Source organism: Pyxicephalus adspersus, chromosome 6, assembly GCF_032062135.1.
Source record: "Pyxicephalus adspersus chromosome 6, UCB_Pads_2.0, whole genome shotgun sequence".
Taxonomy (NCBI): Eukaryota; Metazoa; Chordata; class Amphibia; order Anura; family Pyxicephalidae; genus Pyxicephalus; species Pyxicephalus adspersus.
This window is the reverse complement of record NC_092863.1, coordinates 87644915-87671665: the sequence shown is the minus strand read 5'-3', so window position 1 is coordinate 87671665 and position 26751 is coordinate 87644915. Positions and strand designations below refer to the sequence as shown.

Genomic DNA, 26751 nt, shown 5'->3' with positions numbered 1-26751 from the left:
CTTAAGGAAACGTCCTGGTGTAGATTAGCCCATTGGAATGTATGGGAATTTCAAACACGGGCTTTTAAAGCCTCAGGCTAAACGCTGGGGAAAACATCCCTGTAGACTAAGCCTAAAGTAGGGTATATTTAAAACCTCTGTAGTTTCTTTCTTTGTTGTCTGTTGGCCATTAGAGATTTTTCACTTTACTTCATATCCCAACATTTACAACAGGAAGTGAAGGCAAATATCTCCAAAGTGAGAGAAAACCCATTCTTAGTTGTCTCCAGAACAGATGTCACATGATAGGATTTCCCCTTATCACACATGAGAACAGTAAAATTTTAGATTTCCCATTTCTAACAACAACAACAATCTCCAGTGACTCTTCTCAGTGAGAACCTTGGGGAAAAAGGTGTAACTGAAATTGATTAGGTTTCTCAAAGTAAAGTTAAGTTCACTTTGGAGCACAATGGCCCTGGCTCTTAATCGTGAAGGTCTTGAAGAAGCCACTCCATTTTTTGTTGGGCTCATAAGGCCTGGTTTATTAAAGCTCTCCAGGATTGGAGTGGATAGAATATTATGGGAAATCCTGGGTGATCCAGCAAACCCGGAAATTTAAAAAAAAAAAATATTTTACTATAAGTGAGCAAAGATTTCAATCTCAGACCAGATCAGTTGATTAATATTATTATTGCACAGTATTTTTATAGCACCAACCTATTACATTGCTGTACGAAGTCCATAGTCATGTCACTAGCTGTCCCTCAAAGGAGCTCCCAATCTAATGTCCCTACCATAGTCATATGTCTTTTTTACAGTCTAAGGTCATTTTTGGGGGGAAGCCATTTAACCTAACTGCATGTTTTTGGAATGTGGGAGAAAACTGGAGAACCCGGCGGAAACTCACACAACCATGGGGAGAACCTGCAAACTCCTTGCAGATAGAGCCCTGTCTAAGATTTGAACCTGCGACCCAGCACTGCAAAGGCCACTGAGCCACTGAGCTGTAAAACCCAGGTTCTTCCAGGATAGTCTAAATCAGACCCTTAGGGGTCCTAATTCAAAAACATGTTTCAGCAGCTTAATTTTACACCTCCCAGCCAAAACAAACTAAAGTTTTTAGCCTTCCCTACCTACAAGTCTCAGAGAAAGCTTGTCATAGCAGAAATATGGAGGATCCATTACTGACCTTTTCCTCAGAATATATTTCATGTAGAATGCTAACAGTCTGTTTTAAATATACAGATAAGACGGCCCAGTTTGGTTCTTGAGAAGATGGAGATGGAGATTTTGTCTTTGGCTTGGAAAGTGCTCAGTTATGATATTCTGATGAGGAAAAGACATATTTTAGTTTAGATCCAGTTAGTGGGTATTGAGGTTCTTTTTCATTTTATTCTCTAAATATTCTCAATACCCTTAATTTTAAATTTTGTTTAAACACTGATGTGGCTTATAAATTGAAAACCAAGAAGACTAAAACAGTTTATCTAATTTCTTAAGAAAACATTATTTTGTTTTTTTGTTTGTTTTTCCTTTTTAATTTTCTCCGACATCTCTTTTCAATCAGATAATTTGTTTGGCATTCAATGACTTCAGAGTACATGGGCTTTTGTGTTCATTGTTTCAAACTGTAAGGTTCTCTTGAGAAATGTTTTTACTTTGTAGTTTTATATTACGACTGCAAAGTGTCTTATTTTTTTTATTGTTCTGCTGTTAAATCACATAAGAGAAGTTGTTCCAATTTTGTAATTGTGCTGTTCCAGCGCCGCAGAATAAAGTAAATTAAGTTCCTTGCTAAGCTGCGTCATGCTAACCTTTAAATGGAAATGCATCAGGGTTAGGTTTAATGTAATTTTAATAAGGCTGAAATCATTTTGAAGTAGACTTAAATCATAAAGCTAATCTCTGAAGACTTCTAGTTTAGCTGAGGAGGCCCTTTATACCCATTAGATCCCCTTCCAGTGTTTTCATCCCATTCCTCTTTTATATGATTCTGCTGTTTGAATTCAAAGATGATATCTTGTAATATTAATATCACAGGTACATGCTGCCAGCTGAAATACACATTTTTTTTTTCGGCTCCTTTTTCATATTTTTTTTTTTTAATGGCATGTAATATTGTTCTGTGCATTATGCTAATATATTTTGCTGTGCATTTTGTGTATGTTATTTGTTTTAACATTAACTGCACTTTAACCTTGAGAAGTCTATAACAGTGGTCTCCAACCAGTAGTCTGCTAGAAAATTTTGGTGGTCCACAGAAAAATTTGGACATTATTTGCAATTTTTATGTCTTAATAATAAAAAACAAAAATAACATTTTAATAAATTCTTATACTCTGAATGACTATTTTCACCTTTATATTTCACCAAATTTACAAACTGTACTAGAGACGGGAAAAACAAGGGAGGCGCAGCGTGACGTCACTGTAGTGTTAAGTTGTATGAGGGAACTGTTGCCGAGCCGAACGCTTCAGTATTGTTTCCAAAATTACAACAGTCACCCCGCTCCGCGAGTACTGATTCTCATCTGATTGTTTTATTTTATTTGTTTATTTCTCAGAGCTCTTTTAGGTAAGTATGACCCTAACTGTGTATTTTCTTTAACTGTTATATTTATTGGCATCAAATTGTTTGACTTTGATAACTATCTTTTGACTTTGACTTTGATAACTACTTGTTTGTTCTTAGATTGGAATGAAATAAACCCATAATGAGTGAGAAAAAGCAAATATTATGCATTTCTTTAGTAATACCAAAGATAATGCAACTAATGGTAATAGTAACAATAGTAATACTTCACATAACTGTGAGCTGATCAATGAATCAAAGCCTCCACAGTCCTAGTCAGACACCATTAGGAAGATCATAATTTCATAAATGTTTTTATCTTTTAAAAAAATATATATTATTGTACATGGGATTTAAAATTATGAATTTAGTGGTCCGTGAGGTCGGAAAGGTTGGCCACTGCTGGTCTATAGCTATGAATGGTCTTAGATAGAAAATAATAAATCCACTGTAGTTCAATATATATATATATATATATATATATATATATATATATATACAAAGAAAAAAACATCAAAAACTTCTAGGAGGGTGATTACTTATTTTTAGGCAGTGTGCATTCATGTGTATATATGTATGGACTGCTACCTACCTAAAGACTAGTCTCAATAAAGTTCATTGCTATGCTGCCTCAACACATACACAGTGTATATCAAGTCAGTAATGGCAAAAAGATCAATACTAATGTCTAGGCCTTTGTTTTATGCTTGCTATGTTTTTGGAAACCACTTTCACTTTGCAGGCCTTCTTTGAGAAGCTATAAATGTTGGTAGCTCCTCTCCTGGCAAAACCATTGAAAATTGCATACCAACACATGTCTTAAAATGTCATATTATTTTGTTTAGTAGTCTGGGGCATAATAAAGGAAATAGATGCCAAACCACTTGAATTACTTTCTTAACTGTATATATCATCCAGGTTATCAGCACTGGAGTATGATGTGTCTGCATTATCTTGACCAAGTGTCCATGCATCCCCTGCAGATATTTTATTATGTGGGTGTACTTAGGTTGGTTGGAGTCATATATTACCACGCTAATGCTCATGTGCTGCAAATGACCAGACTCATTGGGCCTGATTTATTGAAGCTCTCCAAGGCAAGAGAGGATACACTTTCATCAGTGAAGTTGGGCGATCTGGCAAACCTAAAATGGATCTGGTCCAGGATTGAAAACATTTGCTGCTAACAAATAGCAATTTTTTTTTGAGAAATCCATTCCAGATTTGCTGGATGAGGCTTTGCCAGATTTGCTGGACCAGGCTTGGAGAGCTTTTATTAATCAGATCCCATTGATCAGCAAGGACAGTTTTTTTTGGCAAGAGAAGTCAGCATGTGGTTGTATCCACCAGCAATACAGCCCAAGTTGTTTTAAACATGCTTTTTGCTTGCCTTTCCTGAACAAAATTGCTTTGCTCTTTTGCAAGGAATTGTCCTTAAAGTGCTTTGGGAAATCTATACTCCAACACAGTCTGATTGTTGGTTCTTTGCAGCTTGCACTGGGGCTATACTTTGACTTCACTACTGAATCCTGCAATGATATGCTTAAAGTGGATGAGAATGTGTGAGAGTTGAGGCACCAAGGTTCAAAACATTTGAACGTTCTGTTTTCCTATTCCTCTTTAATGGAGCGGAGCTGAGCAGCATAGGTGGCAAGAAAAGTATTCAACCTCCTCTTAACAAGTATAGTATTATAATGTATGGTAAGGATCTTTTTGACTTTTAATTGTAGTTAGTGGGAGGGTTTTTCAATATACATAAATTGAAGAAATATGTACACTTGGTTATATTTGAAACATAAGGACTTTGCAAAAATACTTTGAATACGAGGGTTTTGTTCTTTTAATAATAATGTCTGTATTGCTTGAAGAGTGGAAAAAAGATTGGAATAAAATGTATTCAAAATATTTAATCCTTTGTGTATGCTCAGACTTGTGTATGACCCTTTAAATGTGCAGTCCTAATGATAATTTGTGAATTTTTAATTTACCATTGCCGACATATCTCTATGAATAGGAATATGTTAGGTATAGATCTCCAATGACGTACAGTCAGTGGCATTGCTATGGAATAATCTGTAAAGCTCTGCTTAATGCCAGTGCTGTATAAATTCAAAATATTTATAAACCAATCGCAGGGTGAAACACGTGCGGGAGTCATCATCAGATCGGATGTCATCTGTCAATAAAGTTTTGTTAAAAAAATAGGAAGAACAGTGTGTGTCCCTGTGCTTTTCCATGGCACTGTTTTGTATCCTCATAGGACAAATAAAACAAACAACGGCTAAATTCAGCTATCTGTTTTATTCTTTAAGAGATAGAAAGCAATGAAAACATCTCCAGAGAGAAATCTTGACATAAAACTAGGTGTACATTTGATTCAAACACAATTTCTACTTGTTTGTGGCTTTCTCAGAATCAATTGAAGTCTCAGTGTACGTATCTAGCAGCTGGCTTTGCTTTGAGGGGGAAAAAAAATAATTCTTTGTATATAATCCCTTGAGCCGCTCATAATAAACTGTTTATCAAGTGAGTAGTAGATTTCTGCCAGTTTAAAGCTGTTCATGAGCTGTTCCTGATTTAAACTCTACAGTTTAATAAAACAATTCCCAAGGTAATACTTAAAGTATAGATGTTGATTTTTTTTTTCCCTGCATCCTCAGTAGGTTCAATGCAGAATTCTGTTATTACTGAGGGATCATGTCCACCGTCTTGTTTTATAAATACGTGGTTTTAATATCATCCATGTATAGTAAAAAATGTCTGCCGCAAAAAATCAGTTTATACGTAGAAAGGTCCACTGTTCCGTCGTTCTCCCCCTTCCCTCTCCATAGAGCAGAACGGCGCTGTATGTACAGCACCCATTCAGTCTTTTGTCATCGGAAAGGATCATGAAAGATCCTTTCCAATGACAATTTCTGAACGTGTGTAGGTAGCCTAAAGCGAAGAAAAATGGCAGCCAAACTATACAATATATATACCGGTATATATATATATATATATATATATGGACAAAACAAAACAAAAACTTACCAGCTAGTCATCTAAGACTAAGCTGTTTTGGCAACATGGTTCACCAGTGATTATGGAGGAACTCTTGGAACCCAGAAAAGGATGAACTACTTAAGCCCTTTCTATCTCGCTTTCTATTTCTTCTTCTCAAACTATTTTCTTTTCCTCGTTTTTTTGGTCACTCTTTCTTTGCCTAACACCTGTGCTGGTTACCCCTAAACAGCAATTAGAAGTCTTGGAACCTTTTCTTTTTCTTCGTTCTCTCTCCTTACCTCTTGATGCAAAAAGGACAGCATCTAGTCTGGGAATTTTTAGTTGGGAAGAAAATTAAATTGGCAAAACAACACATATACATTTAGTTAAAAAAACAGATATTAAACATTGATTCAATATAATAAACCCAAACAATTCCCCCTTCAACAATAATTTTGCACATATTACTGTTACATGCAGTTGTTCATGTTATGCTCCAAATACAGATTTTAGACAATTGTTCTATTTTGTGCTTGTTTCTGAGACGTGTGTTCGGCTCTGCACAGAGATACGAAAGCGAAGCCTCCAATTAGACTGTAATGCATGTATCGGTTCCCTGTGCTATGTCAACCTTCTTTAATTTCATTACGGACATGAGATGGCTTTATCTGTCACTGTTAATTAAGGCTACTCACTGATGCTGCACAGGCTAATAGAGTGAGCTTTGCACGTTTACTGTCGTAATACTGAAAAACAAATAGACTCGACCTCTAGTGGAGAATGAGCAGCAGAGATGTTATCTTTAAGCATGGACTGGAGAAATCGATTGATCTCTGATAACAGTAGGATTAGTCTCTGTGTCCTGGCCATAGAACTGAAAGGGCACGCTGTCATACACATTATACGATGAGTCTGTCTTTTGTGAATCTCTGATTTTTTTGCTAACATTTGTAGGTCCAGTACAGTTAGGGGTCCTCAGGTTCTACTGATCTAACTTCACTTTTTGCCTTTCAACCGTGTCGAATTTTCCAGCTGATGCAAGCACTGCGTCTGATTTATTAAAGCTCTTCAAGACTGGAGAAGAGAGATTATCATGGGAGAACAACCAACAATCAAAAAAACTTGAAATTATTTTCTTAGAATCATTTGCTATTGATTGTCAAATGTTTTCAATCATTGACCAAATAATTCCAGATTTTTTGAATTACCCAGGTTCTCCCATGATAATTTATCTTCCTATGTCTTGGAGAGCTTTAATAAATCCGGCCCATTGTATCTGTACTGCACAGCACTGGTCCCCGACCTTTTGGAGCTCACGGACCAATAAATCTATGGACGTCCGGAGTCCTGTGTCCAGAGACACAACCTGCCCACCGCCCTGAGCCTGCAATCTGTACGGGTACATGGTCCCCGGCTCTGGCCCGAGTGCACCAGCCAGAGTCGTGGACCGCCGCTGGTCTCTGTGTTCTCTCGTCCCACCTGGGCTGGGGTTGGGGACCCCTGCTGTACAGGCTATGCAGCAAAGGCTAAAGACCATCTTTTCTATAAAATACATGTATATTTTAGTTTGGTGACATGACAATACCCAAAGCAAATATTTGTTCTTTTTTTGAGATTGAATTTAAGATTTAGACTACATAGTCATAGGTAAAGAAAAAAAACTATTAGATCACTGAAACACTTGACCTTGCTTTGAGAACAGTTCTAAAATGTAAAATTTACTCACAATCAGGGTCTGGAGACAATACCCATGAAAAATTTAGGAACAAACACTCTCTGCCTTTGTGTTCACACTCACCTTCATATGTTCCTTCGCCTCCTGTTCTACACTTTATTGCATTAAAATAAAGTAAGAAATTCCAGGGACTCCATTCAGACATCTTATGGATGGATAAGATGTTAATAATCTAATATGATGGATTTAGGCAATTGTCATGGTTTAGCTCTCCAATATCTTCCAAAAACTGTACTTTTGATTCTTGTTTAGGTTGTCAATTACAGTATAATTAAAAGTAAGTTTAGTTTGCACTTATGATCAGTTTGGAAAACTACAAAGTTCCTACAGAAGTTCTTAAAAAAGATTATAATAAAATATGTCCTAATAATGAAGAAACACCTGGGCATCGGTCTATGAAGCTTCATGGTGGCATGGATGGTACGTTCTGGCAAGAGCTGAGAGCTTAAAATCCTGTAATGATGCATTGCTGCATAACTTGGTGGAAGCCATGTTAATATCAGCCAAGGAATACTGAAGCTCCAGGGTCTACGACAGAGGTATATGTTCTTTTTATGGAGGAAGGGTGAATTTGCAATGTATTTAGATTACAAATTGTTTTTTAGGCCATTTGTGTTCAGGAAGCATGGGGCCAACAGAAAGCAATTGTCATTGAAGCTCAGCTTTAACTCCTCCGAGTGCTTGATGGTATGGTGGGAGCCTAAAATCTTTCACTTCCTCTATCTGTGCTGAATATATTTCTGCTGTTTGTGTTTATTGCTTATATTTAGTGATTTGTTTCCTAGACTTGTTTTTAAACTCTTATTCTGTTATTGTGTTAAAATATTTTTTTTTCCAGAAGGAGAAGTCTGTGAGTTTATATTGCTTCACTGAACATAAGACACAGAAGTAAACTGTGAGATCTGCGTCCGGTTCATAAAGCTCCACGTTCTGTGTAGTCAGTAAAACACCACATGTAGCAAGGCCTGTCCTAATTTTTCACCCTGTCTTGCTTTTTCCAATCTCCTTTCCTGCCAAGATATTTAACCTTCTCTCTAATGAATAGTGAAAGCACTAAGACTCAGTTTGTAAACAGCAAGCTAAAGATAATTTTGTGCATCATTGCAAGCTTCATGGAGACCAAATTTTGGTTCTGACTCAAATATTGGTAACCGAATCCCAGTATATAGAGGAGTAGAGTCACCAAAGATGTTTGCCAACTGGAGCCCTGGAAACTCTTGTGTGCAAATTCTGATTTTGGTTAGAAAATCAAAGCTTTGTCATTATGATGACCATTGGGACATATGGTCTGACGGAATACTGTGTAGAAAGTAATAGGGGTTAAATTATCATTTATTAAAGGGAAAACAGCCTTTTAACCAGAAGATTTTATAATTTATACACAGAAAAAAAATATACACCAATATTTTGATTTGGTGATCACTAAATTTGGATTTTTTTTTAGCACATCACCAGTTTTGCTAATATTATATATTTTATAAACGAATAAAAACTTTATCTCCACTTCAGTAGGTGTTTAAAATCTGCCACAACATAAGACACTAGGCCTCTGATCTCCACCTAAAACAGTTACTGTATTCAAATAAATTAAGTTTCTTATCAACAATTTGGAAGAATAACTCTCCACCCTCTTATGCCCCAGGAAAAAATCCTCTGTTGGGGATTAGGATTCTGTACAGTTTTCTGTTCCTAAAAGTTTCTTTTTAGGAATAATGCCAAGAGATCAATGCCCACCTAATCATTTTTTTTATTTATATATATGGATTAGTGAAGTGATCCACTATACTCTCAATGATCTTGCTGCAGGCACTTAGCTGTTTCTCACATCCAGAAAGTTGTATTTTGCAATACATACAGAACATGCATACAGTTGCAGAACAATAAGAATAAGACGATTAAAGTTGATCAAGCCTTTCCCTTTCTACTAAAATATGTAGTTTTGTTTTTGCTGTATAAAAAGCATGTGACACAGTTTTCACTAGTATGAAAAGTAAGGGGAACTACTCCCAGGAGGGTCACAGACTGCAGCAAACGAGTGTTTGAGGTTCAAACTTCTTCCCCCTTATATTTTGTTTTGGATGACATTGGTAGCTTAGATATTGGTTTCATTTGTTACTTGAAGTCTTCCAGTGAAAATGATCTTTGAATCAGAACCATCTGTATTGCTACAAAAAAGGCTCCATCTGCCTACAGTTTCTTTAATTTACCCCTGACTGGGAAATGTGGAACTTCAGGACCTGAAATGTATACCGCCATAATTACTGTCTTTAGGGGGGCAGTAAACTACAGGGAAATTCCAAAAGGTCTGACTAAGGACCATTTTTGATGCGACTGTAATAATGTATTAACACTGACCGCTCCATCTATCATATTACAATATAAGGCTGACTGTCTATCTCAAGTCTCCAAGGTTTCAATGGAGTAGAAGAGGGCATTCTACCACCTATGGTAGTGATAGTTTAATACTCTCTTTTTCATCTTTCTTCGTAGTGTAACTTCTCATGATGTTCCAAACCTTGGGGTTTTTTATACTACCCTCTTCAATTTCCACACTAATCGGTGCTCCTATGGCTTGCAATATATAACTCTGTGTTTCCCATTGAGAGTTCTCTGGAACCTTGGGTTCCTCCACAGGATCTGAGGATCCTTGAACAATATGCACTTTCTCTCAGGTCAGTTAACCTGACATCAGTGATCTTTCTGGTTGCCTGTAAGGGTGGCTTCCTTACAATGGCCAGTACAAGGCATTCTTCCAGCTGCACATAACACCAATGTACTATAAGTGATGAATATAGTAAATATAATTGATATTTAAGAACTGAAAGTTATTTGAAGAGTTCTCAATGTAAAAAAGGTTTAGAAAAACTGAGACAATTACTGACATGACTATAGACTTTGCAAAGTGCTGCGTATTATGTTGGCGCAATATATATACACATAGTTGATAATAGTACTAGAACAGACTATTAGAAAAAAGGATTCATTTGTACCTAAACAAAGAGTGCCTTTATCAAAATAAGGAGTGGGAAATTGGATAGAAGTCTTATTGTCAATAGTGAAGTTTGATTTATTAACCTGATGTAGTAGATGCTAATATGCTTGCTTCACTTGATGCTCTTCCCCATTCAAATTGAAGGTTTGATTTCCTCATAGAGCATCATAGGATTGGGTTTTCCCAACCAGGGTTGTGTATTCCCAATCCTTTTGTTGCATTCTCCATAAATGTAAACAATGGCATTGGGAGATTTACAAATCATCTCATCAATAAGGACTCAAATATCAAAAAAACTCTTAGCCGGTTGCCAAAAACTGAAATAACAGTTGTGCATGGACTGACCCTAATGCCCCTCACAGGTTTGTTGTAGATGGAGGTGGCACTTATTTCTAGATGGAAGTGTGATTTTTTAAAATGTTATTTTACCGGATAGCATGCGTAGGAGATTGTCTGATTGCCCGAGACTCTGAAGCTCAATGTGCAGCCAATACTGCCGCGAAAGTATTACTTTTCACTGTGACCTGATCATTCGAAACATATCCATGTGAAATAAACAATTCACAGTAGAACTCAGGAAAATTTTGCACACGGCACGGTGTGAAATTGTCCTACAACAACAACAGCTAAGTAATAGCACTTTTCAATATGTATACATATTTTAAATATAAAGTAAACCTGGCACAAACCCAAGCAGTTCAAGCTATGTGATGGGATGAATACAAAACAAGGTATTTAGTAAATTGTGCCTCCTCATAGTTTATATGCTTGTTCAAAAAAATGCTTTCATTCAGAATTACTGGGAAAAGCTCATTGAATGTATTTATTGCTATGGAGAGGTTTATTAAAAGCCTTTATCTTGGGTGTAGGTTCACATTAAATAATAGTTTAGGAGGTGTCAGGGCCACTTGGGATCAAACTGGCTGAAAAGGGTGTTAACCTGCAAAGTGTATTGGCATGTGATTAGCACTGAGGTCATTTAAGCCTCCTATAATGTAATGAAGCACAAGCTCCTCTCGTAGACCTTTTCGCCTTCTCAAGACATAATTGCTCCAGTCGGTTTGAAGTAATTATATTATGTTTGATTTTGTTGACACTCTGATATTTTTCCGTCTGTGTTTTCAATCCCCGCAATTATGCTCAGTAGACTTGCAGGCTTTGCAAACTGTTCAATTAGAGCCTCGGAATAGAGACGGCAGCAGGATGTCTTGTTGGCTTATTAATATATTTATTACAGTGCACTCTCAGTAAAGACTTTTCCTGTATGGAGGAGCACCGGTTAATCTTAGGTGTCCCTGTCACCTACCTACACAGAAAGCAGACTGTCTGTAGAATGAATTAAAAGAAATATGTGACATTATGTAAAGCTTGTGCATGTAGTCTTATAATGAGAGGTTGTGTGGTTTGTCAGGCTGTTTTATCCAGACAAAATGAGCATTATCCATATTGGATTAATACAACAATGTTATATATTTAAACAAGTCAGATCTAGAAACTTTTTTTGGTTACTTTATCATCTACTGATTTTAACAAATGAATATCTGCATAAGTGACTTGTGATCATGTGTGAGGGCAGGCAGTCACTTCATATTTGTTTTTCTTCTTTTAATGAGGGGACATAATTTCAATTTAAAAAAGTCACCAAGAAGTAGAGTTTTTTTTTTTTTTGTAAAAGAGACCTGCAAAGTTCCTTTTTGCCAAAAAAAATTTCTCTGACTTTTGGTGGTTTTTTTACCTTTTATCGTTGTGCTCTAAATTGTACGATAGAGCCTGGCTGTATATATGACACCGTCCAATAGCCAAGTTGTGGCAATTCTCATTCACTCCAGCTAAGTCCACTTAAAAAACTGGCCCTCATGTTCTATAGGATGATAGTAATAACTGGTTCATTAACATCCCCAAGTTTGAGTGAAGTAAATAATATTTCTAATATGACAGGTTCCCATTAGGATTATAGCAATGACTGGGTAAATTGTGTATAAGGAAAACTTCCCCACGTTTGAGTGGGGCATATACTATTCGGATGAGGTGTATTTATTTTATGTCAGGTTCCCTTTGCAGATACAAAGTAAGGACAAGGAGAGGAGGGCAGCTTTGTTTGGATCAATCAGTTTTGGTCCCTGTGTTCTCTTCTAGACTTGTAAGACTGCCATCTTTTCTCAAGGTGCAGTGTAGTTCCTCTCCTTTCATTACTCTGCTTGCTGCTGTCCCATATGTAACAAATTATATATAATTGGAGCCTAGTCTCTCCTCTTCTCCAGTGCCCATTTTTTATTAATGTAGTACTGATTCTAAAGCTACGTACACACGTCAGATGATTCTCGTCTGGTCATCGCCTCAGGGCTGATATCAGACGAGAATTTGGCATTTGTACTGCACTTGTCGTTCATGGATCCATCATGGTGGATCCACAAATAATGAACGAGGAACGATCGTAATGGAAGTGAACCAAGGGAAGCGCAGCGGGGTGCCGCTCTGTCGTTTTCCCCTCTCTATAGAGCAGAGCGGAGCTGTATATACAGCGCTCGTTCTTGTATTGTGCAGTCTTTTGTCGTTGGAAAGGATTGTGAAATTTCCTTTCCAATGACAATTATTGCACGTGTGCACCCAGCCTAACTTCTAAGCCCTATTGGTTCTTGGAGCCCACAGTTTTGCTACCAAATCAGGAGATGTTGCTCCATTTGAATTAGGTATAACCAGGATGCCCATGTCAATGGATGACACCATTAGAGTTTCATTAGTTTTTGTGTTGTAAAGTTCCCTGTGTCCTTGAAATGGTGACATTAACAAAAGCTGCATGCATCTACCTCACTTTTGCCATAACTTCTAGAACATAATTTTTATGACTTGGAGGATTTAAAGCAGTGAGTTGCTGAACTTTCCAGGTTCTTAAGGGCTTCTTCGATGTGAGCTGTGAATTTCAATGAGTTCAGTTAAGAAGACGGGTCAGATGTCTCGTATCAATATAGCTGCGCTATTTGGGAGTCTTAATTAAACCCAACAGCAGATTAGTTTGAAGCTTTAATTTAAAATGCATATTGACATAAACATCATTCAGATAAAGTCTAAAGAGCTTTTCTGTTCTTTTCTTTTGCTTCTTAGATGTAGAAGACAGAAGTAACTCAGGGTCCTGGGGGAACAGTGCACACCCGAGTCCGTCCCGAGTAAGTATACATTAGGCATTATGTATACCTGTCAGATCACCATCCATGCATCAAGGGCTTTTGGAACATATTAAACATATGATTTTATTTATGGTTCAAGCTTTTCAATGATCAAATACATTTTCTAAATAAAATTTATATTTTATATAAAATCTAAAAAAAAAAACAAAAAAAAACTTTGTTCTGTTATGTTAGAAATGTGGATTGAATTATACGTGTTAGAAGTTCGTTTCAGGTTTTTAAATGGTCAGATTCGTGCGTGACACCTGCTGAGGCTCCAGATTGATTATATAAATGAGTAAATTACACAAGTTTGCCAAATTAGCTCAAACGTTAAGTATTCTGGTAAAGCTTTAAAATCACAAAAGGCAAACACAACCCCATTACCCAATCCCAATAGATAAGGAGAGATCATCCCTTGGTTAACGATCAGCCACAGCACCATTTATTTGCACCATTCATCAGGACTTACAGAGAGAAATATTTCACAAATTGTAGCCTTTTCATTATCATCATGTAGATAATCCCACAATATTAAAGTGGGGAATCAGTCATTTTCTTAAAGATTCCCTGATGGAGAATCTTCCAGGTCCATGTCAATGGCAGTAATTGATTTTCCACCAGGGAATGTTTTAGGGAATGTCTGATTCCCTGCTTTATAAATAGGGCTTAGTACTTTTCCGGTAATATGATGATAGTAGGAATTCTCCTAATATTTACATACCATATACCAGAATATATCCTGATGGGTATATATATTCTATGTATAAATGCTTGATTTTGTTTGTCTTCAAAGTGTTCATAAATGTATTGAACCTTGACGTTTAAATATCTTGCCCTTTATTTGGTAATTACATTTTGTACTATGTTACCCTGTGACATTAGGTGACTGCCTCCCCAGGCTTTTGGGCTGGGTTTGGTCCAATGTCTATGAAGCAAAGTATGGTTACCCCAAAGAAGCAAAATAATTAGGCAGGTTAAAAAACCTTGTCTGATAGAGCGGTGGTTTTCTTTCAAGTGCATCATCTATCCTATCATTCTTACCAGAAGCACTGTTGTAACCAGACTGCCTATGGTCAAGGGGGAAGTAGACCTTGGAACATCATAAAAAATTGATAATCTGTATTCATTTTCCTAGCATGATAATGGCACAGGCTTGTGTCAGTTCCAAATATGTATTTCAGACCAAAGTTTATTGGTGACGAAAAAATTGTAGCTCCAATACTTCTGTGTCAAAAGGAGCTGCATACCTGAAGAACAATGTGCTTGCAGCAGCAGGAGCCGTTTTAATGTATTGGTGAATCCACGGTGGTTCCTAAAATCTAGTATAGAATTTGGGTTCGGTTTTACAGCTATAGAAAGAAGCACAAGCTTAGCAAAGATACGATCTTATGAGAAAGCAGCATGCGCGCAAAGCCGAAACCTCAGGGGTCAGTGTGAAATGACTGTACGGTTTCTGTCTTTCTGAAGCCTCACAGGACATATGGTTGTTTTGAGTCAAAGCATAAGTCTGGGTTCTGTTATGACTTCCTTTGATCTTGTGATAGCATCTGATACCTGCCCACTCGTTTTCACTAGGAACCACGCTTTAGAAAAAGCCTCAACAGCACATTGATGTGACATCTGTGTCTTGTAGTATTCATGGATTGCAGTCATGCAGAGCCTGGCATTCATAATGTATCTTATGAAGGTACAGTCCCATACGTTAGTATAGGACAGGCATGTGACAGACAGGGTGAGATGTTGCTGTCGCAGCGCTGTGTTTAGCAGTGCGGGAAGCTGTACAGGGATGACAGGTACCTGCAGTGTGGAGGGTTGGGGCTTTTTATAGAGCTTGGCAGATGAGATTATTATCATTGTCCTTTGGGTCTTAAAATGCATTCAGTGCTGCAAAAAAATAAAAGTGGTTAAGTCTGACCGCACTCCTTGGTGCTAATAGAGAACTAAGGGGAGCCATGTAACTGAACAGGGATTGCTGTGGTAAAGGGAACCTGTCATTGTTGTGATATGGCAGCTCTCATTTGCTGACTTAATTTAGAAGGTTCATAGTAATTATTCTTAGTTATTGCTGATTGGAGGCAGAACCTTTGACTGTAATTTCTCCAGTTCCGTGACTCACCTAGGACTTATGTAGAAAGACATTGGTTTCCTTATTTTCTTATTTATTTAATGGTACATTGTGGATGTCACTTTTACCTGCTTTGCATTTCATTGGACAAGGGTCCCACCCACTGGGAGTAAACTTGCACCACAGTCAAAGCAGGTCAAACACAGCCTTTTCCTAGGTTTAGTATTTAAATGCATGTGTATGAGCAGTACCATGACTGAAAACAAAAGGCAGCTTTTGATAACACCCTTCCCGTGTACATAAGCCTTTAGGCTGTCTTTATACCTGTTTGGTAAAATGGCACCCCAACATACTACTAATCCAGGTGTGTCATGCTTTGTTACAAATTCTGCAGGGATGTGTTTCCATTCCTTGCTGTACATGGCAGTTTACTCTAAATCAGGGGTAGGCAAACTCTGGCTTTTAGGCCAGATATGGCCTAGCCAGTAGTCCATTCCGGCCTAATGCCCCCTAGTCGATCCGGGCTAATCCTGGCCAGCAGGAGACAGCAACCCGCGGCTCCAGGACCGCATGCGACTCTTGAGCCTCCTTGTTATGCCTCCCTTCCCTATTTAACGCGGCCAGCGTTAACACTTCTGCCGCCTGGGTAAGGGGACATTCCCTCTCCTCCATATGCATTGCGGAAGAGAGGGATTTCCTTTCAGGAGTGTTTCCTCTCCTCCATATGCATCGTGGAGGAGAGGGATTTCCTTTCAGGGGCGTTCCTGGTGGGGGTGGAGCCATCAGCACGGGACTCGAGAGAGAGAGTCTGGCCTCGTGTGCCTTCTTCACCTCCTAAAATGGCCTAGTAGCCAAAAAAGTTTGCTGACCCCTGTTCTAATTGAATGTACTCCCCAGATAAAACTTGTTTTAGTGCAACATAACAAAATGTAAGTGTGTGAAGGGCCCCTATAAACTTTAGATGACAGACTTCATCTTAAAAGAATGTCTAACTGTATTTTTTTTTTTGGGGGGGGGGGGGGGCGTGGTATTTTTTTTTATTTTTGACTTTAATATTATTACCTTGTATTTTTATAGCATAATACACAACGCATTACAAAGTTCATAGTCATGTCACTAACTGTCCCTTATAGGGCTCACAATCTAATGTTCCTACCTCAGTCAAATGTCTGTAATACAGACTAATTTCAATTTTGAGGGGAAGCCAATTAAACTAAAAAACTGTATTTGTGATGTGGGAGGAAACTGGAGTAGCCAGGGAAACCCACACAAACACGGGTAGAAGACACAAACTCCATGTAGATAGTGTCCTGGCAAAGATTGGAGCCTGGGATCTAACGCTTCAAAGGCCAGAGTGCTAACCACCCCGACTTAGAACAAGTATGCAGATTAACCTCCTTAGAGGTAATGCCGAGTGTGGCTCGGGGCAATATTATCCAATCCAAAAGCGGTAACCCCGAGCCACACTCGGGGGACTTGCCATGGAGTTTAAACAGCTTACTTGGTAAGCGGTGCCCGCTGCGTCCTCCAGCGATGACTAGCATCTTATTCCCCTGGCATCTGGGTCCCCGGCGCGTGAACTTTGGGGACACGAGGCAAGGAAAAGCAGATGACGGCCAGTTATCTGCTCGCAAGCATGTGGCTGCAAGGCAGGACCAGGCATAAAATTTAAAATACTAAGTATTTTTAAATGTACCACTTTTACATTTAAAAATACATAATATTCATACCACCAGGGAGGTTAAGAATTAAAATTCCAGTGGTTTGAAAAACATTGGATCCACTGGATCAGCATGACAGGTAAACAGATAAAGTATGAAGTCACAATTATTAAGTTTTTTTTAAAGCAACAAATTAATATGCAGAACTATAGAATAAATAAACCAATTTAGCAAATTGGTTAGCAATTTCCACTAATGTTAAATTTTAAGTCAGAAATGTCAGCTCTCACATATTTGTCCTCTTTATTACTTAATATTATAATGCACAAATTGCGTACTGTCACAGGTAGACATTCTAAATTAAAGAAAAGCTTGATCTATTTGGAGATCCTTCAAGGCCCAGCAGAATTAGCATCATGGGTGCACTATATTAAGTATATTTGTGTAATTTAAAATTTATATATATTATAAAAATAATCATCCCAAACTAAAATAATAAAAAAATGAATGTCCTTTAACAAAAACAGAATCTTTAGTTCTTTGCTTTACTTTGTTTTCATGTAAAGCATTCTACAAAAACAACCTTCATAATTACACACAGATTTTTTTTTGTTAAATCATGCATTGTGATTTTTTTTGTGCTTTTAAAAAGTTCCAATTGCATGAACTGGACATCAGATAAGAACAGGTTGTCCCACCTAATATTCTGTTACAGAAAAGTCCTCTGTATATATTTGACCTTCTTTTGTGTTGTGAATGTCATGATGTCAGACTGTCTAAAATTAGCCTAGTGGGATTCAGCTTTTTAACTGAATGAAGAGAAATTTGGAAGGATTCTTTAAAAGAAATGTGAAAATGATGATGGGATTGTGCACCTTCTCTGCTAAATGTCTCACGATTATGCTGTTTGCACGGCTTCATTACTTTGTGAGTATCTGACCCTTAGGAAATATCCAGGTCAGGAGTTCTGACTTCCCTGGCTGTGTGGTTGTTCCAGGGCTTTCACTCAGAAAGTATTGACGCTAAACTCCAGGCAAAGGTCAGCTTGTAATATTACTTGTCATTTTTAGTAACTGGCGGTTATCAGGTTTCTTCCTATGTTCTCTGTATAGCCGTTCAGTAATCTCTCCTACGTTTGTACTGCATGCGACTGTCCCTGCGTTTTTATCAGCTGACGAGCCTACGTCCTTGTTCATAACCTTTTCTTCGTCTCCTCTGCCCAGTCTCTAACTATAACACTGCTCAATGTTCCATCCTGCTTACCCTCCCCACTTTTCCGCTTTACTCCTAAGAACAAATGTGTCTGATCCCAAGGATGTTCTTAAAAGAGAAATTCGCAGAATTAGGCGGTTAAACATTACGGCACAACAGGGGATGGAGCTAAGCCACGTTATTTACACCATCTTTCAGCAAATCTTACAAGCTGACATTTTGCAAGGTCCGCAGGGTTCTGTGTGTAAATAATGCAGTCCTCCCCATTGCCCGCCGTATTACAATATGGTTATAAAAGACGCGTGGCTCTCTTCCAACTTCCATTGGTGGGAATGGTGACCAGGGGCTTGATGCACTTCCTCAAGCGGTAGATCAGCTGGATGGTGAATTGCTGTTGTTTAATATTGCATTAGAAAAGTATTGTCAGTGCTAACTAATGACACTTGCTTCTTCCTTCTGCCCTTCAGAAGCTGTCATGCAGCGTGCAGGCGAGTGTGCATAGCCATCCGCCCCGGAGGTGGCTGCATGTATGTTAACCCGCTTCTTTATCTTTGCTTTGTCCTATCTGCTGATTTTTGCATGTTTCATGTGGACCTGTCACCTAAACAATGCTGCAGTGGAAAAACAAGCACAAAAAGACAAAAGGTTCATGCAAACTGGAATAATCTGTAATTAGATCTAACATTCATCAGTTTAAAACAATCTTGGTCTCAATTTGATCTGCTAAAGCTAAAGTCCAGACAGATATATTTATTGTATTTATTATCAGTAAAGGGTTTGTGCAAGTCAGTGCCCAAATATAACTTGGTATCAGCTTTTTTCAGTACAGGAGACTGCAGATCCCTGACTGGGAAAAGGAGAAGCAGCACAAATAGACAGCCAGTTATGTGCAACGCGAACGCTAACAATGAACACACTAAAAGAGGAGAGAACAGAGTGATAGAAAGAAAAGTTCATCAGTCAACTGCTTCTCCTTTCATTGTATAGCCACAGGTTGGGGGAGGAACAAGACCTCCAAGTGTTACTGAAATGCAGGAGAAAAAAATCTGGTATTCTGCCCCGTCATGGCTGTGTAAATCTTTGGACTGAATCAACAGCAACACAAATCACCTATTTATATTTCATCTGTTTGCCTGGAGCTTAACGTTACATCTACGTGCAATATTACACCAGTTTATTGGAATCATTCCATTTTGAAAAAAAAAACCCAAAACATGTAATTAATGTGATGATAATGAAGGAACAATCCTTTGGATCAGTAGTATACGTCAGTTTATGCTGACATATATATATATATATATATATATATATATATATATATATATATATATATATATAAATATTACATTTCCTTCAAACTGAATCCAAACTTTTACAAAGTGATTCCAGCTACATTGTTGTCGGTCTCTGTACTTGCATTCTATGGAACAAAAACACCTTACCTTGCTAGTCAGATGCTAGAAAAACAGGTGTGTGGATATCTACATACAAACAAGAGTGTAGCCACCCCAAGGATAGTCCTCGCTTGCATGCACTTGTTTGCAATCAATACCAGGTTCATGTCCAGCTTGATAATTAATAACTGGTATACATAGAAGATAGCACAGACCGGTTTCAATGTAAATGGCTTCTGTATTATATAAACAACCTTAAAAGGAGTACAGCAGGTGTAATATTATCACTGACACGCTTCAAGAAAAATAAAAACACTTATTCATAGAGTGACAAGCCAAACTTACTGCATCCCATATAAAAACATAAAATCCTCCTGTTATTTAATAAACCAGGTTCACTTCAGGTGCAGTGATACAGTTAATTTGGGTGTCAGGAGACGAGAAATAATTAAGTGCATATAATATATATGTGTGTGTGTGTGTGTGTGTGTGTGTGTATAAAAACTCCTCATGGCAAATCCTAGGAATGTCTAATATCAAATAAATATTTGATAATTAATTAACTAATTAAATAGAAAAAAGGACAACAACTACACAACATAAAAAGATCAAAATAAATACAAATACATTTTTCTATATACATATTGTTACTGTTCTGATATAGAAAAACTTATTTGTACGTGCTTCTGCAAAACCAGGAGTACACATCCTAAAGTCTGGACTGGTCTAGCTCAAACTTTTTAAAACAAGCTACCAAAAAGGTTTAACCGCAATTTAGACATATACATTTAGTTCCATTTTGGTCTACTTGTAAAGAATTGTAGTAAAAAGTACTTCCATCATGATAAAATGTTCAACAAGCTCATATATATGACAATTGAGGGGTCCCCAAACTTTTTGTTTGTATTGGTTAAGTCGAGTAAGCCAGAGAACAAAACTTATATACCTATATGCTAGGTCAGCAACTCTACTAAAGCAAAAGGATGCAAATTGTAAGCCGTTGGGTTCTGTACCTGCAGCCAAAAACAGAAAAGTTTTAAGAAGACCATTCTTTTCTTCCATTCTTTGTCTTGTTTATCTGCAGCATAACAATTGCTTTAAAGTGACAGCTCCACATTATTATACTAATTATTCATGTTTAAATGTTTCTGTGCATGCTTTTGTGCAAATGTTATATGTTAAATTAGATTGAAAATATCAATATTAGAAATTCTTATCCTTCTTAATAATGAAACACTGCCATTCTTGTCTATGAGGAACTGAAAGTTGGTCTGTTACACTTTACTCTTTTATATAACCACCCAGGGGACTGGGAAAGTTCTCCTGCAGAGTTTCTGTAATATCAGTCTTTTTTTTTTTTTCTTTTATTTATTTCCAACGTGCGCTGGATACTAAGAACAGTTAGGTTCTTAGAGTTCTTTTGAAAGGAATGATCAGCTGCATATGGTTATGGAATTTCACCACATTTCCATCCACATTTTTCACCAAGATCTTGTAATGATGATAAAAGAATTGGACCAGCACATCCCAAAGATTCTCTTTGGACTTAAGGTTTGGCCAAACCATGTGTGAAAATAATATCTGGTGTTTCCTGAACCACTCTTCCACAATTTGAGGCCGATGGATCCTAGCATTGTCATCTTGGAATATGCCCATGCCATCAGGGAAGAAAAAAACACAAAATCTGTCCATTTAATATATTCAAGTAGTCAGCTGACCTTTTTTTTAGACCCATAGGCTACATACGCACGTTTAATAATTGCCGTTTGAAAAGGTTAACAATCCTTTTCAACAACAAAAGACTGAACGAGCGCTGTACATACATCGCCGGTATGCTCTATGGAGAGGGGAGAACGACGAAGCAGCACCTCACTGCGATATCACTCCGTAAATTCCATTACGAATATTCGGCGTTTGTAGATCCGCCAGGACGGATCCATGAATGATGTCGGACAAGCTCTGCATACATGCCAGAATATGGTATAATACTAGCCCTAAGACGATTATCGGATGAGAATTATCTGATATGTGTATGTAGCCTTCATGTTGCTGAACCTAAACTTGACCAATTGAAGCAACCCCAGGTCATTACACTGGGGACCTTTTTTTGGCTAGGCATTATATTTTTTTTAAAAGGCTTACTTCATTTAGAGCGAATTATATAGCATATTATGTTTAATTCACTCTCAGATTCGAAAATCCTAAAAACAAAAACTTGAAATAAAAAAATATATGATTGAAAGTCATTGTTTCTCATACCAAGACTCCAGTCCACAATATGGTGCCTTCCGCTATGCAAAGCTAATCGAGGCTCACACTTCTATAGGATGATATTGCTGAGCACGTTCTGATAATGCTATTTGTCAGACACAAAATAAATAATACATCTGAAGTTGGCCTTACTGTGACTCACTGACTGCATGCTTGTTTACAGTCAATAGCTTAGTTAAAGACCAGTTGGTAACTGCAAAATTTCAGAGTTTAGGAATGGCAACATGAAAGCAGCAACATGGGCGAAATGAGAAATTATATGAATAGTGCAAATCAAAGCTGATCATTGTAATTAGCTCATTCCAGTGTAATATTGTATCTCCAACTTGTGCTAAACAGGTACACTGGCAGGATAATCAAAAACTGTGATGGCGGACTGTTGATGTTAGTGACTAGCTTGTATCTTAATTTTCTTTTTTTATTTAGACTGTAGTTGCAGGGTCTGGCAAAAACGAATAGGTTAACTTCCCCTTTGATTAAAAAAAAAATATTAGCTGAAAGTCATGTGATCAGTAGATTTGGGGATAAAAGGATCTGATGTTATGTGCATAGTTTTCCTATTCCTGCAAGTTTTACTTTTGCTTTATAAATTAGCACCTTAAAGGCCATTAGGGAGATCTAGGTTTCAATAAAAGTAACCTCTGCATAATTTCTTTTCATACAGCAAATAAGCTATATTTATGCTGAAATCAAAACAGGAAAAAACAAGGACAATCCCCTGGATTTATTGTTGTTGGGGGACTGTCTGGAGTTGGGATTCGGTTGTTAAGCAAGATATTCATAGTTACCTTGACTGATGTTTTGGACCCTGCAGGGGCTTAACACCCTACTGTCCCATGTCACAGAGCTAGTGTTTGAAGATAGGCTGCTTAGGCATCCAATACCCTCACATGGGGGTACTAGAGAGTCTTCAACACTAATCTGGAACTTGGAGAGGAAAAACAGAGCTTCTTTTTCTCTTCCCTTCTGCAAACCAATCTTGGAAAGCTAAGGGAGGGCAAGTAGAATCGGTCACACTGGATATTAATGTAAACTTTGCTTTCATCGGTTTCTGTTTACCAAGAGAAAAGCCTTTAGGGCTTCCTAAAGATTGATCATTGATTTTGGATGAACCTCTCAGCAATGCACTACACTTGGATTGGTTGGTTTTTAGCTTACTCTTGCCAACATGAAAATAGTTTTGTCTTGTCCCTGTCTTAATAATGGGGATCCACAAGTAGTCTGTTTGAACCTGTTATTTGGCAATATCCAGCAAAGCAACAGGTTCAATATTCCCCTGAAATCTCCTTGCTTTTGCCTAATCGGTTCTGCAGACTTGTGTTACCTGCACCTCATTGGATGCTTCCTGAATATTATATTTCAGAAAATTGACAAAGGCAAAATTCAATCTGATTATTGTGATTTTTTTTTAAAGGAAACTATGTACAGAACTTTGCTGGTCATTTGCACCACCCATGATCTTCATTAAGTAGCACAGAGTTGCAGTGAAGGCATCACTGGGGTTTTAATAATGTATCAGTGTTCTTCCCAGCCCCCTTTAGATAGATGCACCACCAGGCATTTTTCAGTAGCCACCTAGCTGTTTTTGGATGGTTCTTGAGAAGTTTGATCTCAATATGGGACCACCACCTACAGCTTCCTTCCACCCAGCTTAAAAATAAACATTCTGGGTAGAACACTGATGTATGTAATATAATTTACAGGGTAATGAGGTTGGTTAGGGAAAAAGGAGGAACCAGGGAAGACAAAATGCATAGATGGCAGAGGTTACCTTTATTGGCAATTACATTTTAAAATTGACATCTAGATCCATAATGGGAGGTAGCTGAGGGTTAGGTGGTGCTATCTATTTTCAGTTGGATTGGTTTACATGATTCCTGGGTATTGCCCAGTCTTCCGAATGTCTCCCATAATGCATATGATAATCATGTGAATGATACATATTACTTACCCATTACTGATTCCTCCCTCTATTTTTTTTATCAGCAGAACTACGGGGAAGGATCTCATTATGAACACATGACAAGCAGGGACCTGACGTCACACGACAATCTCTCACCACCGTTTGTAAATTCAAGATTACAGAGTAAGTTTTGGAGATTCTCAATCGTTGTGCTGCTATTTATTGCTTTCTAAACTTTTGTGGTTATGTCCCAGACTTGAAGCCAAATTAATGATATACTGCCTAATAACCATGCAGATATTGGCATTCATGCTTTACCCAGTCAAATTCAGCGACAACCTGTTATTGTAATGAGCAACACTGCAGTTAGACTGAGTTAGACTGCAGCTTGTGTGAAACCGTACCTAAGTTAAGCACTGAAGATGATCAGCTGCCTAAATTTTGTTGTGCACAGATTCCACAGTTCAGTTTCTTTTTTGTGTCACTGGGCCTGATTTAATAAAGCTCTCCAAGGCTGGAGAGGGTACACTTTACACAGTGAAGCTGGGTGATCCAGCAAACTTTTGCAAACACAAAAGTGTCTGACCTGACTGCTAACTTTACCCTCGTACTTAAGTCTGACTCTTAATTCGCCTAATCTTATAGTTTTAAAACAACATTTACCTATGCAGTTCAATGTGGCACAGCTCATTTGCAGATTATGCAAACTATAACAAGTTGTACCGACCATGCAACCAATCTATTTTAAAACTAGGTAAAAAAGTGACAGATTACATAATTCTTCAGCAAGTCTTCACCACTGAAAATTGGGAGTCATCTCACAGTTACTACCGACGTCTTGTGCCACAATTCCACAGCACTGAGATGCCAAGTCAGATACTAACAGATTCAGGATAGTATGAATGTATTGCTTTGTAAGGCGGTAACAGGCTATATAGAATTATTGCATCTGGTTTAGGTTATATTGTTAAAAGACTAAAATAGACACATACTATACTTGGATAATATTATATGTGACACTCGTTGTTAATTACATTCATTAAATTGAGGTTCTGTTCTGCTAAGGTATCTAAGGTTTTTGGCATAGTTTGCAGAGAAGGAGGAGTAGGGATAGACTTAAAAGGACAAACTGTATTAAAGTGATATATACGTTTCAGCAGTGATCTAGTATATAAAATCAGCCACTGGATTCTAAAAATCTACCTGCACACCATAAATTTTTTTTTTCCTTTGGTATATGGTAGGGATGAACTCAATTTTTGAGGCTTTTTTGTGTTTGGTCAAGTATTGTAAAATTTTAAAAAGCAACAACTTAGTGAATACTATAACCTCCAATCTACCTTTATTACTTTAGACGCTGAAAAAGCGTTTGACCGCTTACATTGGTCCTATCTCCAAAAAACACTCTCTGCTTTTGGATTCATTTGGTCAATTTCTATCTGCCATTATGGCACTATATACCACACCAAGAAGCAACAACTTACTTTTTTTTGTCAATTATGACTTTTTATTGGAGGTACTAGGGTCACTAACTGTGATTTGTCCATGTTTCCATTTGTTTCAAATGCAACTAGTCCAGAGAGTGCATATTTGTTCTCCTTAGGAGCTTTTCCATAGGAACAGAGGAACAGGCAGTTTGCATGCATTGTAAAGCAACAGAAATAATTCAGTGTCTGCTCTGTACGCTGTGTATACTTACCTTCCCTTCACTCCCATGCCATGTGTTTCAATGAGGAGCAGATGCCCTGTGTAAATTCCCAGCTCCTCAGGTTTAAGGTTACAGAGCACATGGCTAGGAACTCCAACTGACCATCGGGCTGGCTATTCTATGTTTGGCAACTCAGTGTCACCTCAGAATTAGTTGTATTGCAGTTGTGTTGTTGCTTTGTTACACCTGCTGAGCCAGGCAACATCTGTGCTATACCAGGCACTCCCTATCAGCAGCACACATATGTTGTGGATAGCTTTCCTTTTTCATCAAGTGTTTCCTCTTGTTACATGTGTACACAAACAAATCCTGCTGAATGGGATAGGTGCTACTGTATAGTACAACACACCTAAAAATAAAGTAATTATTCGTAAGTAAAGAAATCAGGACTATTAAATTGGTAAGGGCTTGGAAAATTAACTGAAAATTAGCTGATAATTTACCCCATTGCAATTCATGTAAGTGTGAAACCATGTTAATGTTCCTTGCAGTCCCATATACAGTATATATAAGACTCTTGGGGCTGATCACAATGCGTTGCTAAACTGCATTAGGTACTGTCTGTCTGGTAATGTGTGTGTTCAGATAAAATTGATTTTTTTTGTACCATCATCAGTACAATATTTAGTGTAGACATTTATACAACCCCCATTTTTTTCTTTTTCTCTTTCATTCTCACTTTTTTCCTGTTGATCCCATCTGTAGGACACAATGTTTGCCTGCCAGCACAATATACATTTTGTATATCCAGGTCTAGAAAAAAAAACGGGGAAACCAAGCCAATGGCAAGGTTTTACATTTGAGGCACAGAACAGATCAGTTGGTCACCTGGTTAACCAGGGCTACAGATAATTGTTCAACTTGGGAAATGGATAGACTGATCTCCCAGGTCTAGTAGAATTACAGGATGACCACCTGTAGGCCCAGCATAGTGACTGAACACCTGTGGACCCAAACCAATGACAGCCAGACCAACTAGGGTGACAAGTTTATTACCTGGGTCCATGATAATGACAGTCTGACCACCTAGGAGCTCAGGACAATGTTTGTTCTTGGTCTTTTTTTGTTGAATTGAATAAAAGGTTACATTGTGTGCCTGGATGGAGGA

General features: G+C 37.8%; 1 protein-coding gene across 16 annotated transcripts in view; it reads left to right on the top strand.

Annotated features, from left to right (window-relative positions):
• The window catches only part of TCF4 (transcription factor 4), a 276489-nt gene that overhangs the window by 60750 nt on the left and 188988 nt on the right, over positions 1–26751 (top strand). For 5 of the 16 annotated variants that reach the window (XM_072416502.1, XM_072416488.1, XM_072416486.1 and 2 more), the window contains exons 3-5: positions 13365–13426; positions 18835–18894; positions 24019–24118. In XM_072416502.1, coding sequence (XP_072272603.1) covers positions 13365–13426; positions 18835–18894; positions 24019–24118 — 222 coding nt within the window. The remainder of the gene's footprint in view (positions 1–13364; positions 13427–18834; positions 18895–24018; positions 24119–26751) is intronic. The other 11 variants (XM_072416495.1, XM_072416497.1, XM_072416494.1 and 8 more) reach the window with 4 other exon arrangements.